We start from the raw sequence: 12175 nt of genomic DNA, 5'->3' as shown, positions 1-12175 counted from the left end.
CAGACATATTGACACGCTCTTCCAGGGACATGGAAGAGCCAGACCTTGCCCCAGGAAGTTTCACACTCATCCCACAAGGCAAAGGGAGGTGGATGAAGATGGGAGAGAGAGAAAGAAAAGATAAGTAGGTAACAAAGTCCCTAAAAATCAGAACATTTGGAAAAAAAGAATTGGCCAAAGTAAACCATTTGGTGTGTTAGCCTTGCCCCAGCATCTTTCAGCATGATCTTGATGCATCTCTTTGTTCCCTCTTCTTCCATTCTCCCTACACCACATTCAACTTCACATTTTCCTTATTATCTCCCTCTTAAAAAGGAACCCAAACATTCAAGCTAAAGTTTCAAGCCCTAAATTAGAGCCTGGCACCAGGGTGGGGGTGAAGAGCCACCACTACTCCACCCTGCCCCAGCTGGTGCATGGCTCTGGCTGGACCTGCACCACAATTACAGGGCAGAGGAGCAGCACCACGGAGCAGGAGCCCAGCTCCACATTGCATCCAGCCCAGAATAACAACACAGACACTGCTGCAGCCAGAGATTCATCAGCAAAAACCACCCCAACCCCAACCCCAGCAGCTCCCTCTGCACCCAGGGGAGGCTGCAGAGCACCCCCACCCATCCACTCCTCAGGACGAGCTCCTGATGCTCCATTCAGGCTGTTTATTTAGTCTGGCCAACACCAGAGCCCCTGACCCTGCTGAGGAGGTGCAGAGGGCAGCCCCATCTGTTGGAGCAGAAGCACAATAAATAATTTAGGCCAGGCTCATTTGATAGAATAAACTTTCTTCCCTCTCTGTCTTCTCCTTCAGCTCCGATCCTGCACATGATGGATCAGGAAGGAGCTTGTTTATCTCTCTGTGTGTACTCAGCCTGACAAATGTTGATGCAATGTTTTGAGCCACAAACACCTCTTTTTTTTTTGTTTCAGGTTAGGTGTGTGAGGTCTTTTCCTTGTGGGGTGGAGCAGGGGGATGGCAACGGCGTGGAGGAAAACCCAAACCCATAAAGCACTTTGCAAATGGAAATTCCTGACTGCCTGGAAGAAATGCAGCAGGCTGGACTCACTGTTGGTGTAAATCTGTGTCCCTCTTATTATGTAAATAGAGAGTGCTGATATATAGCAGCCAGGGATGGGGACTTCAACTTTCATTTGGTGCAGTGCTCTAAAATGCCATGCTGAGTGCAAACACCAAAGCAATATTTCAAAGGAATGTTTCAACTGCAAGCTTGGTGTGCTTGGGCTCCTGGAATAGCAGACAGTGACAGGCAGAGTGGTTCCCCACAGCCCAGGGTGTTGAGCTTCAACCTTTGCCTTAAGTCTCTCTCCCTCTCATTATTTTTTCTGGCATTTCCAGCCCTGGTGAGAAAATGATGCAACAGAAGATCTTTCTTACAGTATTTGGGGTTTTCTAGAGAAGGTAGTGCTTGCCATCTGATGGAAAAAAAAAGGGCAGCCTGAAAATGTTCTGCCTTTCAGAACCCCAATAAGGATTTTAGGAATCCTGTTACACCCTGTAATGCAAAAGTGCCCTCAGGGGGAGTAAGCCCATTAGGATGCAATGACTACAGGATGTTGGAAAATAGAGCTGTTGTTTTGTGAGCAGGCTGATCCCACAGCACCCAGACACCCCAGATTTCCAACATGCAGCAGGGTTGGTGACAGAGCTGCACTTTACCTCATTGAAAGGAGCACATCTTCCCACTCTCTCCATTCCAGAGCAGAGCAGCCCTAGAACAGCTCTCCACTCTCCTAAGTGCCATATTTTTCTTCCCACTGCTCAAAGAAACCTCAGTCACCCCAAACCACCCAGATGAATCCTGTGAAACCTCCCCCAGAGAGGCAGCTCAGAGGCTTTGCTGGTGACACAAGCTCCTGTGCACAGTGGGAAACCACCAGGAGAAATGAACAAGCCAAGAGGATGAATAAAACAGAGCGAAAGGAGCGTTGGCCAATATTAACAGAGCTGAACATTGTTGGTGTATTAATTCAGTGCACCTGCCTGATTGCAAATAAAAAGTCAGGCAATGTGCCTCCCCGTGCACAAGTGTCATGTAAATTCATGAGCTGTGCACAGGGTTAATAATAAACAAATTAAAAGAGGAGCTGCTCTAATTGAAACGGAGGATTTCAACACAGTCGCAGCTCCTGGCTCTGCACGTTCCTCACTTCTCCATGCACAACATGTTGCCTCCCATTCTGGACACTCAGAAAATCAGGATGTGCTGTCAGGGCTAGACTGCAAATGATGCTTTTCATTTCAGGGTGTGGAGCAACATCAGCAGCAGGACAAGGTGACTGCTGCTGATTGGGTTTGCATGGACATCCAAGAGGAGCCTGGTCACCAAATGTCTGCATCTGCCTGGCCAAAGAGCAGAAATACAGCCTCTCCCTTGTCACCAGGGTCAGCATCCATTCTGCCAGGCAACAGAATCCTTAGGAGCAGAAGCAGCAAGCACATCAAGGGGAGAAGATAAAGCTGGGCAACATGTAGGAACCATGCAGAACAAAGACCCACAGAGAGAGCCTGGTGAAGCCACACAACACTTGACTGATCCTTGAGCACTGCAAGATGCAGAACACTGCCTGGACCTTGCCCATCCTCTATGAAGTCCAACACTCAAGGATGAAGAATGCTCCCTTGGTCCTTCTACTGGAGTAGTGCAGGATGAACCAGTCCTGCAGTGTCTCAAGGGTTAAGCCAACCTCTGTGAGCAGTAGCCCTGGCTCCTGGCCATGGGCTGAGCCTACAGCTGTGTATTGACTTTCTGAGCTTGCAGGCACCAATCGATGGAGCACAGTCAGGGCCTCTCATTCTCAATCATGTCACAACCACAAGAAACCTTATTACTGGTCCATCAAAAAGCAATAAATACACCAGGATTGTAAATGAGGTGGGGGTCTTTGCAGCAATGCCCCAAGGGGATGTGGGAGCACAGCAGCCAGTGGACTCCAGCCAAGCCCCCAGGGACCCAAAACAGCCTTAATTAAAAAAGTACAGGGCCCACATTAGGGATATTGCCACATTATCTACCCAGACTTCCTCATTTGAATCAGTTCATGGGCTTTCCTCACCTTGTCTGGGCAGAATTCAACCAAAATCTGCCAGAAGAGCAGGAAACCCTATGAGTGCAGAGAGCCTGGGCCACCCCAGCTCATCCTTCCCAGGCACCCCAGAGGCAAATGGGATGTGGCTCCTCATTTGGAACCCAACTGTTGGCTGGCAGGAGGATGCTGCTGTGCAAGCAAGCCAGTGATGGGCAGCTGGTGGCTTTATCTGCCAGGGAACCACGGCGAGGACCTCGGTGATCAGATTAGGGAAGCATTTGCTGAGAAGTGCTCCCTTCCTCAGGAGGGTGTTTTGCATTTGCTGGGTGACAGCACTGACAGCAGGGAGATGTTGTGCGTTCGAGCGCATCTTCTGTGCTCTGTGGAGCTGCTGCCTGCTCTCCTCCAGTGCTTTCCAGGAGAAACTCTGCAAAAACAGACCTCCAGCCAAGCCTGCCTTCACAAAGCCACCCCTGGCACCAGGGCTCCTGTGAGCCCCATTCCCCAGACGAAGCTGCAGCACACCAGAAGCTATTTTGAAAGCACATTTCACTGCACTCAACATCAAGATGCGTCAAGGCACCGAAACTGTGTCAAGCTCCAAGCTCCATTTGTTTTGCTCAAGCAAACCTGCTGAAATCAATGAATCTACTCATGTGAGACGACTGCTGCTGGTCCACGTGTCTCCTGTGCTGCTGCTGCACCAGCCTGCAGCTCCCCACACCCCTCAGCTGGGCTGCACTGAGGTGGGAACTGCTCTCCTCCTGTCAGCACAGCCCCCAGTTCAGTGCCCCATCACCCAAACCTCTGGAGATCATCTCACCCAACCCCCCTGCTCCAGCAGCTCACCCACAGCAGGGTGCCCAGGGTCACATCCAGGTGGGTTTGGGATCTCTCCAGAGAAGGAGACTCCACAGCCTCTCTGTGCAGCCTGCTCCAGCCCCTCTGGACACCCTCCCCTCTGCCACCCTCACACCAAAGAAGTTTTTCCTCATGTTCAAATGGAACCTCCTGGGTTCCTGTTTGTGCCCATTGCCCCTTGTCCTGTTGCTGGGTAGCACTGACAAGAGTCTGGCCCCAGCCTCTTGATCCCTGCCCTTTAGCTGTTGATCAGCATTGATCAGATCCCCTCTGAGTCTTCTCTCCTCCAGGCTCAACAGCCCCAGGGCTCTCAGCCTGTCCTGGTCCCAGGGATGCTCCAGGCCCCTCAGCATCCTCGTAGCCTCCACTGGACTCTCCCCAGTAGTTCCTGGTCTCTCTTGAACTGGGGAGCCCAAACCAGTATTGCTCCAGGACACCACATACACTCCTCTAGTTTCATGTATGGTGCTATGTTATGGCATCTGGGGGGCACAGTCCACAGAAGCTGCTTTCCATGAACACCCCAAAGCTGGAGGCTTCTGCAGGCAGCACCTCCCAAAGCAGTGGCTGCCAGGGACAAAATGGATTTCAAGAAACACCAGAATGAAACGTGCAAAGCCAAAGTTACTGCATTGCTACAGCACATAAATCAGCCCTCAGTGCTCACTGGAACAGAACAATAAGCCACCTACAAAAAAGATGAAGTGCTGCACAAGAGCCACCTTCCCACCAGGAGCTGTCTGGGACACAAAACAGGAGTGAGAAAAGATCCAGGGTGCTGCTATGAACCTGGGGCCATCCTGGACCCAACCAAACCCAAGAACTCACACCACCAGCTGGAAGGAGGGTGAGGAATGGCCCTTGAACTTCATTTTACTGTGTTACCAGATGCTGTGTGTGTTTGCTCATCCTGTTTTCCCAGTGCCACAGCCCAGTTCCTGCAGCCACGGGCCAAAAGGTGAAACTGAGAACAGAGGGTTTGTCAGCCTTGCTCTTGGTTTTAACCTGGAGAAAGCAATTTAATGCATCTGACTAGCAGGGCTGCTCCCCACCCTTTGTCCCTGGATGTAAAGCTCTGCTCTGCACCCTACCATAAGCTCCTTTTGGGGCTGACTCAGAGGAGATGCCTCTGACAGGATGGGTGGTAATTTAGGGCTCCAGCAATACACCACAGCCCCACTCTGTGTGCACAAAGTGACCCAAGGCTTCAGCCAAAGAGAAATAAAACAAAGGTACTCACTCTCTCCCCAGGATCACCCATTAAGCCCACAGGTCCAGTTGGTCCTGGAGGTCCTGGAAGACCCTAGCATAGAAAAGACAGAAAAAATGAGCCACTGAAGGAAAACGTGTTATTATTTGTAACATTTGTACAAAGGAAAGGGAAAGAATTGGAGCTTTCTGTTTATTTTTGCCCAAGAAGGATGGATCCCAAGTGCTCTGTGCACACACAGGGCACAGCACCCAAAGCTGCACACCCCCTTTGGTGCAAGATGTAGACAAAGTGCCACTTACTGCTGGGCCTTCAGGACCAGGTGGGCCTTCCACCAGCATACCCTAAGCAAGAGAAAGGGGAAAAAAAAAGGTGATTAGTAAGGCACATCCTCAAAGTCACTCTAGTTACAGGGCTGGAAAGCCCAATGCTTTATCCATTAAATATTTCAGCTCTTGCTGCTTCGTTGAGGCATCCCAGAGCTGGAGGGTTTCCATGTTCTCTGGATGCCACCTCCCATGTCCTTGTTGTCAGAGGCAAAACAGAGCCACAACAATGCAGGGCAGAGCAGATAAACCCTTTCCCCCAGTGCCACCCTCCTACCCACGACCCTTCTCCCTTAGCTCAATGCCAGGCAAGGGGCAAACCCTGGGGCACATCCAGCCTGGATGGTGCTGGAGCAGAAAAAGAGCTTCTCTTCAAGAAGAAGCTGTTACTAGACTTTTAAAAAAATATATTAATAACCATATTGCAAGGTGTTTTTTTTTAAAAAACTACTTTCCCAGCAGACTGCTTGCTGTGATTTACTCTGTGTACCTAGGAAATCACTGTGTGGGCAAAACGGTAGAATAATGTTATTCCATTCCTTTTAATCTAAATATTTTGTCATAACTTTAAATCAGGTCTATCATGGATTCAGTAGAATGGAGCTTTCTTCCCCCACCCCCTCCATGGATATGTAAAAAGACAGGAGAGAAGTCTCCCACTAAAGCTGGCAAATGCTTTCCAGAAGGCATGAGTGGACTCTGTTGGGAAGATCCCCATGGTGATCACTGCCCTTTCCTCTCTGGACCAGTGACCATGCCCCCAGCAGCACCCAGGTCAAGCCAAAGCAGTCCCAGCATTTGCCAGCTCATCTGTAGCCAACAGGGACATTTATCCCATGGGATGAAATCAGCTTGTAAATAATCTGTAGATAAGCAGCCAGCTCATAGGGGAGAAGCCTGGAGGAAGCAAGTGCAGGGACTGGTTGTGGGTAACTCTTGGCCCACATCCTGGGCTCAGGCTCCAGGGCTAAAAGCCTTGGCTGACCCCACAGCAGCCACTGCAGCAGCCAGCACTGAGTCCAGAGGAAAATCCAGGCGTTCCTGCCCCAAGGAGCCACAGTCTCTAAGCCCAGAGGATGAAAAAAATAGGGTAAAACATGCTGCCATGAACCATCCCTTCTTCCATTAGTGGGATGGATGTTTCTGCACCACTAATGCACAGCCAGCAGAGTTTTCTGTCTTGCCTGGTGTCCTTACTGCTCATTAACACCTCATTTAAAACCTGGCTTCTGTTTCCTTTGGAGGAGTTAGGGGAAACTTTCTGCTGCTATCATCACAGAAGCATCTATGCAGTCATTCTGAAGGACTTCATCCAGTGCCCACTTTCACAGCAGTTTCTCTGCCCTGGAGACAACTCATTTTTTCTGGGGGGGGGGAGTCAGGGGTGAACTCTACACAAAATTCCTCCAACCCACACTAATTATGAGCTATTTACTGTTGGAGGCTACCAAGAAGAGGCAAGCTATGCCAATGGAGAAAGTGTCCCTCAGGACACCCAGTAAGCACTGGCCCCTTTTCAGACACACAATAAGGACATCTCAGAAGTCCCAGCAAACCCCTCCCTACATGAACACCCCAAATCCATCCCTGGTGGGACCCACGATGGCACGTTCTGGTGTGGCAGGCTCCCAAACAGAAACTACTAATTGTCTCTGAGCTGGTGCAGAGAGCCATGGCCCCACATCAGCCTCCCCAGGACCTCCTTGGGCTGCTGGGTGCCAGCATTACCGTGGTCTGAGCATGCTCAGCACCAAAGCTCTGCTTCCCAAGGCTGGCTGCAGAGCCTTGGGACACTCCTCTGCATGGGAGAAGAGTCTGGGCTAATTAGCCAATTTGCAATGCAAACATCCTTGGCATCTCCCTGTATTTATCTGTTGGTTTATGTTGAGCTCTAGCTTTAGGGACATCTGGAGATTCTCCTCGGCAAGAATCCTCCACTGTTTATATGACTGATCATCAACAGGAGCAATGGAAATGTGGGAGGGTTTTAGGACCAGGACTAGTGAGGAGACACTACTGAGGGCATCCACCTTGAGGGTAGCAAGGAAACCACAGATTTGGGACTGTCCTAGGGAAAACAGGGTGTTGTTTGCACTCAATCAACACCCAGGGGCTACCCACAAGCAAAGCCTGTATCCCAAAACAGCCCAAAATCTGCCTGCCACACACAAAAGTGCCACGCAGAGGCTGAACAAACCCGAGCCCCAGGGGCCCCTGAAGGTCAGAGGGTTTCCAGGAGGTGAAGGTCACACTTGGTGCCTCCAGAGGTGGGATGTGGGGAGCCCCAGGCAGCCCTGACTGCATCCTGCATCCCTCCTGTGCCTGTGCTGCCCGGCTGCCTCCAGCGAGCGTCAGCACCGAGCAAGGATTGAGGCTTGGATGGAAAAGGAGAGAGAAAGCAGCAGCCTCCGACTGCTGCCTTTGCTTTTTATCCCCCCTTTGCTGCAGCTCCCATCCAAAAAAAAAATAAAAATTAAAGAAAAAAGAATCCCAAAAGCCCTAAAGAGCGCAGCAAATCTGAGTTTGTGCTGAAGAGGAACCTCACGGCGAGGGAGAAGGCAGCATTTGGTCTTGTTTACTTTCTGGCAAAAGCTATATGTGCTCCAGTGTTTTGAAAGAGCCAAGGCAGCCAAATTCCTTCTGGATGATTAAACTTAACTGTTGGGTTGGCTTCGTAGCGTTTCAGATTGGTTCTGGACAGGGCAGGCTGGGTTTCTGCTCTCATCTTTGTGGGGTTCAGCCACCCCCCAACACCCCTCTGAGAGGCAAATCCTCCTTTTGATGGCAGAAGGAGTGAGAGCCAGAAGGGAAGGGAAGGAAGGAGAGGTTGGAAATGTTTTTATGAGGCACACGTGGAGGCTTTTCAAGCCCCACTGCTGCACCCCCAGCTTCTCCCTAGCCCCCCCACTGCTATCTACAAAAGTGTCAGGCCAAGAAGGGAAGAGAGGGAGAATTCAAAGAAAAATAATGGCCTCCAAGTGCTGGGAAGTGCCACCGTGCCACCGGGCACCGTGCTGGCCCTCTGCCAAGCAAAATGAGGTTAATTGAGTTGCTGGTGTGCAGCGAGCGTGCGCTCGACCCTTGGGGGACCAGGCTCAGGGGAGGGGGTGGCAAGGACCTGAAGTCCCAGCTGGGGAGGAGCAGACACAGGGGTTCCTCAGCATCCTGCTGTGCAGTGAGGGACACACACATGACCCTCAGCAAACAGCCTCTTGCTCTGCTCAACGGGCACCTCTGAGCAAGCACCAGCTGCCCCCACTGCAAAGGCAGCTGGGGACCAGCTCCATCCTCACCTAACAGGGTGCTCAGCTGGGCATCCACATTTTTGGCAAACTGCAAAGGGCATAGTTAGTTTATAACCACTCTTCAGAAAGGAAAAAAACCCTCAGAGGAACAGACCAAGGTGGGATTGTGAACAAAGAGTGCTGAGCTCCACTCTCAGGATGACACAGGCTTTGTCTGGAAGCAGAAAGCTGGTGGGACCCTGGAGCAGGCACAGGAGCAAACCTCTCCTCTCCCATAACCATGTAGAGGGAGAATCCTTTTATTTCCACAGAGATAAACCCATTAGTTGCACAATTAAAGCCAGCCCCAAGCTGCAAGTTCAGGTCAGGATATGACCCAGCCACTGGCTGCGAGTGCTCCGGGGAGGTGAGACATGCCCTAAGGGTGCAGTTCTGAAAGAGCTGGGTTTTATTCTGGAACATGAGAGATTTCATGGGAAATTTTGCACTTCCTTCATCATTTAGGTCATTTTTTTGAAGTTTAAAAAAGAAAAATTTACAGTGTTTTATATTCCAAGTTTTTAAATGAAGGAAGGAATTCTTCCATGGGAAATTCGCCTCCCAGCTGGACCCCTGAGAGCACCAAGACACAGAGAACATAACCCTTGTACCTTTTTCCTTAGGAAAAAGCCAATCAAAGCCCCAAAATCCCAAACCCCAGATGGTTCTTACCGGCTCAATAATAGCAGGCTCTCCCTTCTGTCCTTTCTCACCCCGTGGGCCACCGATCTGCAGCACACAAGGGAAACACAAAGCCAGCCAGTCAGAGAGGACATCCCCTGCACCAGCACCACCACTCCCAGCAGGGACTGGAGATCCTGGGGGCAACACAGGACTGCTGATGTTTGCTTAGAGAAGAAACAGGGCACCTCTTCCTTGCCTCGTGCAAAACACACGTGCTTGGGGGTGAATGAGATGCTCTCACTGGGTTTTGTGCTGTTAATCTCTCTGCTATAAATTCTGGGAAGGAAAACACTTTGAACTAGTCTTACCCTTAATGGAAAATTAACTCTCTTACCCCTTCATAGATGGTGTCCTGGTTAGCAGGCATGCCAGGGCCAATATCAGGAGAGACCGTTCGGTCGTAGTAACTATCATAATAATTCCCATCATATTCTTTTATTGTTTCCTCAGTGAAATCTTTATCCAGATCCTCTCCTCCTTGAGTAGCCTGGAAGCAAAAGAGAAGCAAACATGGCAAGCTGCAAACCTCTCCAAAATACATGGAGCAGGCATTGGATATTGCAAAGTGAGGATGTCTTATAAGAATAGTTGCAAATAAGAATAAAAGTTAAATTCTGGAGTTTGAACATCTCCAGTGATCTCCAACAGTCTTCTTCAGTGGCAGGCAAGAAGAATGGGGAAATCCTTATGTCAAAGCATACACCCTGGCTTTCCCTGGGATTTCTCTGTTGAGCCCTGAAATAACACTGAGTATAAGAGTCTAAGAAAACAAATCACAGCATAAAGCAACAGCTCACATGAGGAGGGTCCTGCAAACACAAAAAACTCCAAAGAAATGGGGAATGGAAGCTTCAAACTCCAAATCTGACTCATCTCTTTCAGCCTCTGTATTGCAGACACTGGATTATTAGGAGTAAAAAGTAACACATCCAGTTGCATATTTGAAATGCACATCAAAACCACAACGTGTCACTCTGAGTAACTGATTATAGGAGGAAATGTGGAAAAATCCAAGTTCACTTCTACAAAAACCTCCTGTTTGTTTAGTCTGGGATCCAAGTTGTGATTGTGCTTGTCCAAAGAGCAGAAGCAAAAGTTTTTACAAGTCTGATGCATTAATCCCTGAATCCTTTCTGAATCCTTACAGCAACAGATGTTATGGACCACAGGCAAGGACATCTAGACAAGAATCTGAATTTCTTTGCTTCTCTCCATACCCCTGTGCTTTCTGCAGCCTGGTGGGCAAATATCTCTTGGCATCCTTTAGTCTGCACAGCCTGGTTAAAGAAGGACAAGTGCTAATGGGATTTTTTGGGGGTTGCTCCTTTCCCATCCAGGTAATGGCCCAAATGGTTCATAAATTGCAAGAGGTTTTAAAGTAAGAATAAGGCCAGTGCTAAGGTAATCACCACTCTGCCACTCCATCCTCTTCTACTTCTGCAAATATCAACAGGTCTGGTAATTAATTTGACAATTATTGGCAGAATTAGCCTTATTTTTTCTTTGTAACATTCAGATGGATCTAGTGCTATCAGGTGTCTTTTATCCTGTGTGAACTTTTTTAATCTAGGTTTGCATTTTCAAACCTTAAGACCTGTGTATCTTGCTATAAAGCCTCTGGGGATAATAGAGCAAGCTTTTTTCAAATTGCATTTCTTGAAATGAAAGTCAAAAATGTCTGATTTGCTGTTTTGATTAAAGTTCCCCAGCCAATCTGCATGGAGAGAGATGGTATTTTGAATAACTGGAGAGAGGAGGAGGAGGGTAGGTTCTCCATGCTGAGATTTGCAGGTGCTTTGGAGAAAAATCAAAACAAAAGCCTAAAAATAATCTCCTTAGCAATCCTGTTAAACAACCTGAACTGGAAAACAGTCCACAAAGAAAAGAGGAGGCCTAAAAATGTGTGGGCAATCTACTGTGATAACAGCTTCATTTCAATCAGCTTTTACTCTTCCCTTTTGAGAAGTGATGCAGATATGAAGCCCTGGTATACCTCTTGGACATGGCAAGCAAACTGCCTGATGAAAAGCAGGCAATGAACAGAATATATCTGTCCCCAGCTCCTCCTGCTCACAGGAGCACTGCTGCCTACTAAATCTCACTGGCATTTATCACTGAGTTATTAGCCATAAGGAAAACCAAACCCAGGAGAGCTCCGTGACCACGGCTGCCTCCAAAACCTCTCACACAGGCACCACAAAATTTCACTTGTGTAAAACTAAACCCCCTTTTATTCTTGTGGTAGGAATTAAGTCTTCCCAGAAGACACACAAAAGAACTTTCACAGTGATGGACACGTCCTGCTTGTGCACCAGGTCTGGGAAGGGATGCTGAAAATGCCCATTCTGCACCAGACCAGCATGATCCCATCTGATCCCAGGACTGACAGGGAGCAGTGCCAGGGCTGGCACCACTGGCAGCTCAGGGGATGCCCCGTGGCCCACGCCACCTCTGTGGCTCTGGCTGCCTTCCCCTGCTGCAGGAACCTGGGACAACTTAAAACTCTGCCATCCTTATTCAGGAACGTGAGCACTGTTTTGTTTTCTAAGGTAGCCAAAAAAATTAGGAGGTTTTCTAGATGTGTTTTGCCCCTTTTTTTTTTTCTGTCTGCCTTCCCCTGCTGCAGGAACCTGGGACAACTTAAAACTCTGCCATCCTTATTCAGGAATGTGAGCACTGTTCTGTTTTCTAAGGTAGCCAAGTAAATTAGGAGGTTTTTCTAGATGTGTTTTGTCCCTTTTTTTTTTAAAGAACTAATAAACTTC

The 12175-nt window shown here is 49.0% G+C and overlaps 1 protein-coding gene across 1 annotated transcript in view; it reads right to left on the bottom strand.

The window, feature by feature from the left end:
• LOC103780986 (collagen alpha-1(V) chain-like) overlaps positions 1–12175 on the bottom strand; it is a gene marked incomplete at both ends in the record, with an annotated part of 24502 nt that overhangs the window by 7579 nt on the left and 4748 nt on the right. The window contains 4 exons of the mRNA XM_008948691.1: positions 5147–5209; positions 5419–5460; positions 9399–9455; positions 9745–9897. Of these exons, the coding sequence (XP_008946939.1) occupies positions 5147–5209; positions 5419–5460; positions 9399–9455; positions 9745–9897 (315 nt within the window). The remainder of the gene's footprint in view (positions 1–5146; positions 5210–5418; positions 5461–9398; positions 9456–9744; positions 9898–12175) is intronic.

This window comes from Merops nubicus, unplaced genomic scaffold (genome assembly GCF_000691845.1).
Source record: "Merops nubicus isolate BGI_N331 unplaced genomic scaffold, ASM69184v1 scaffold21671, whole genome shotgun sequence".
NCBI lineage: Eukaryota > Metazoa > Chordata > Aves > Coraciiformes > Meropidae > Merops > Merops nubicus.
This window is presented reverse-complemented; position numbering and strand designations above follow the sequence as displayed.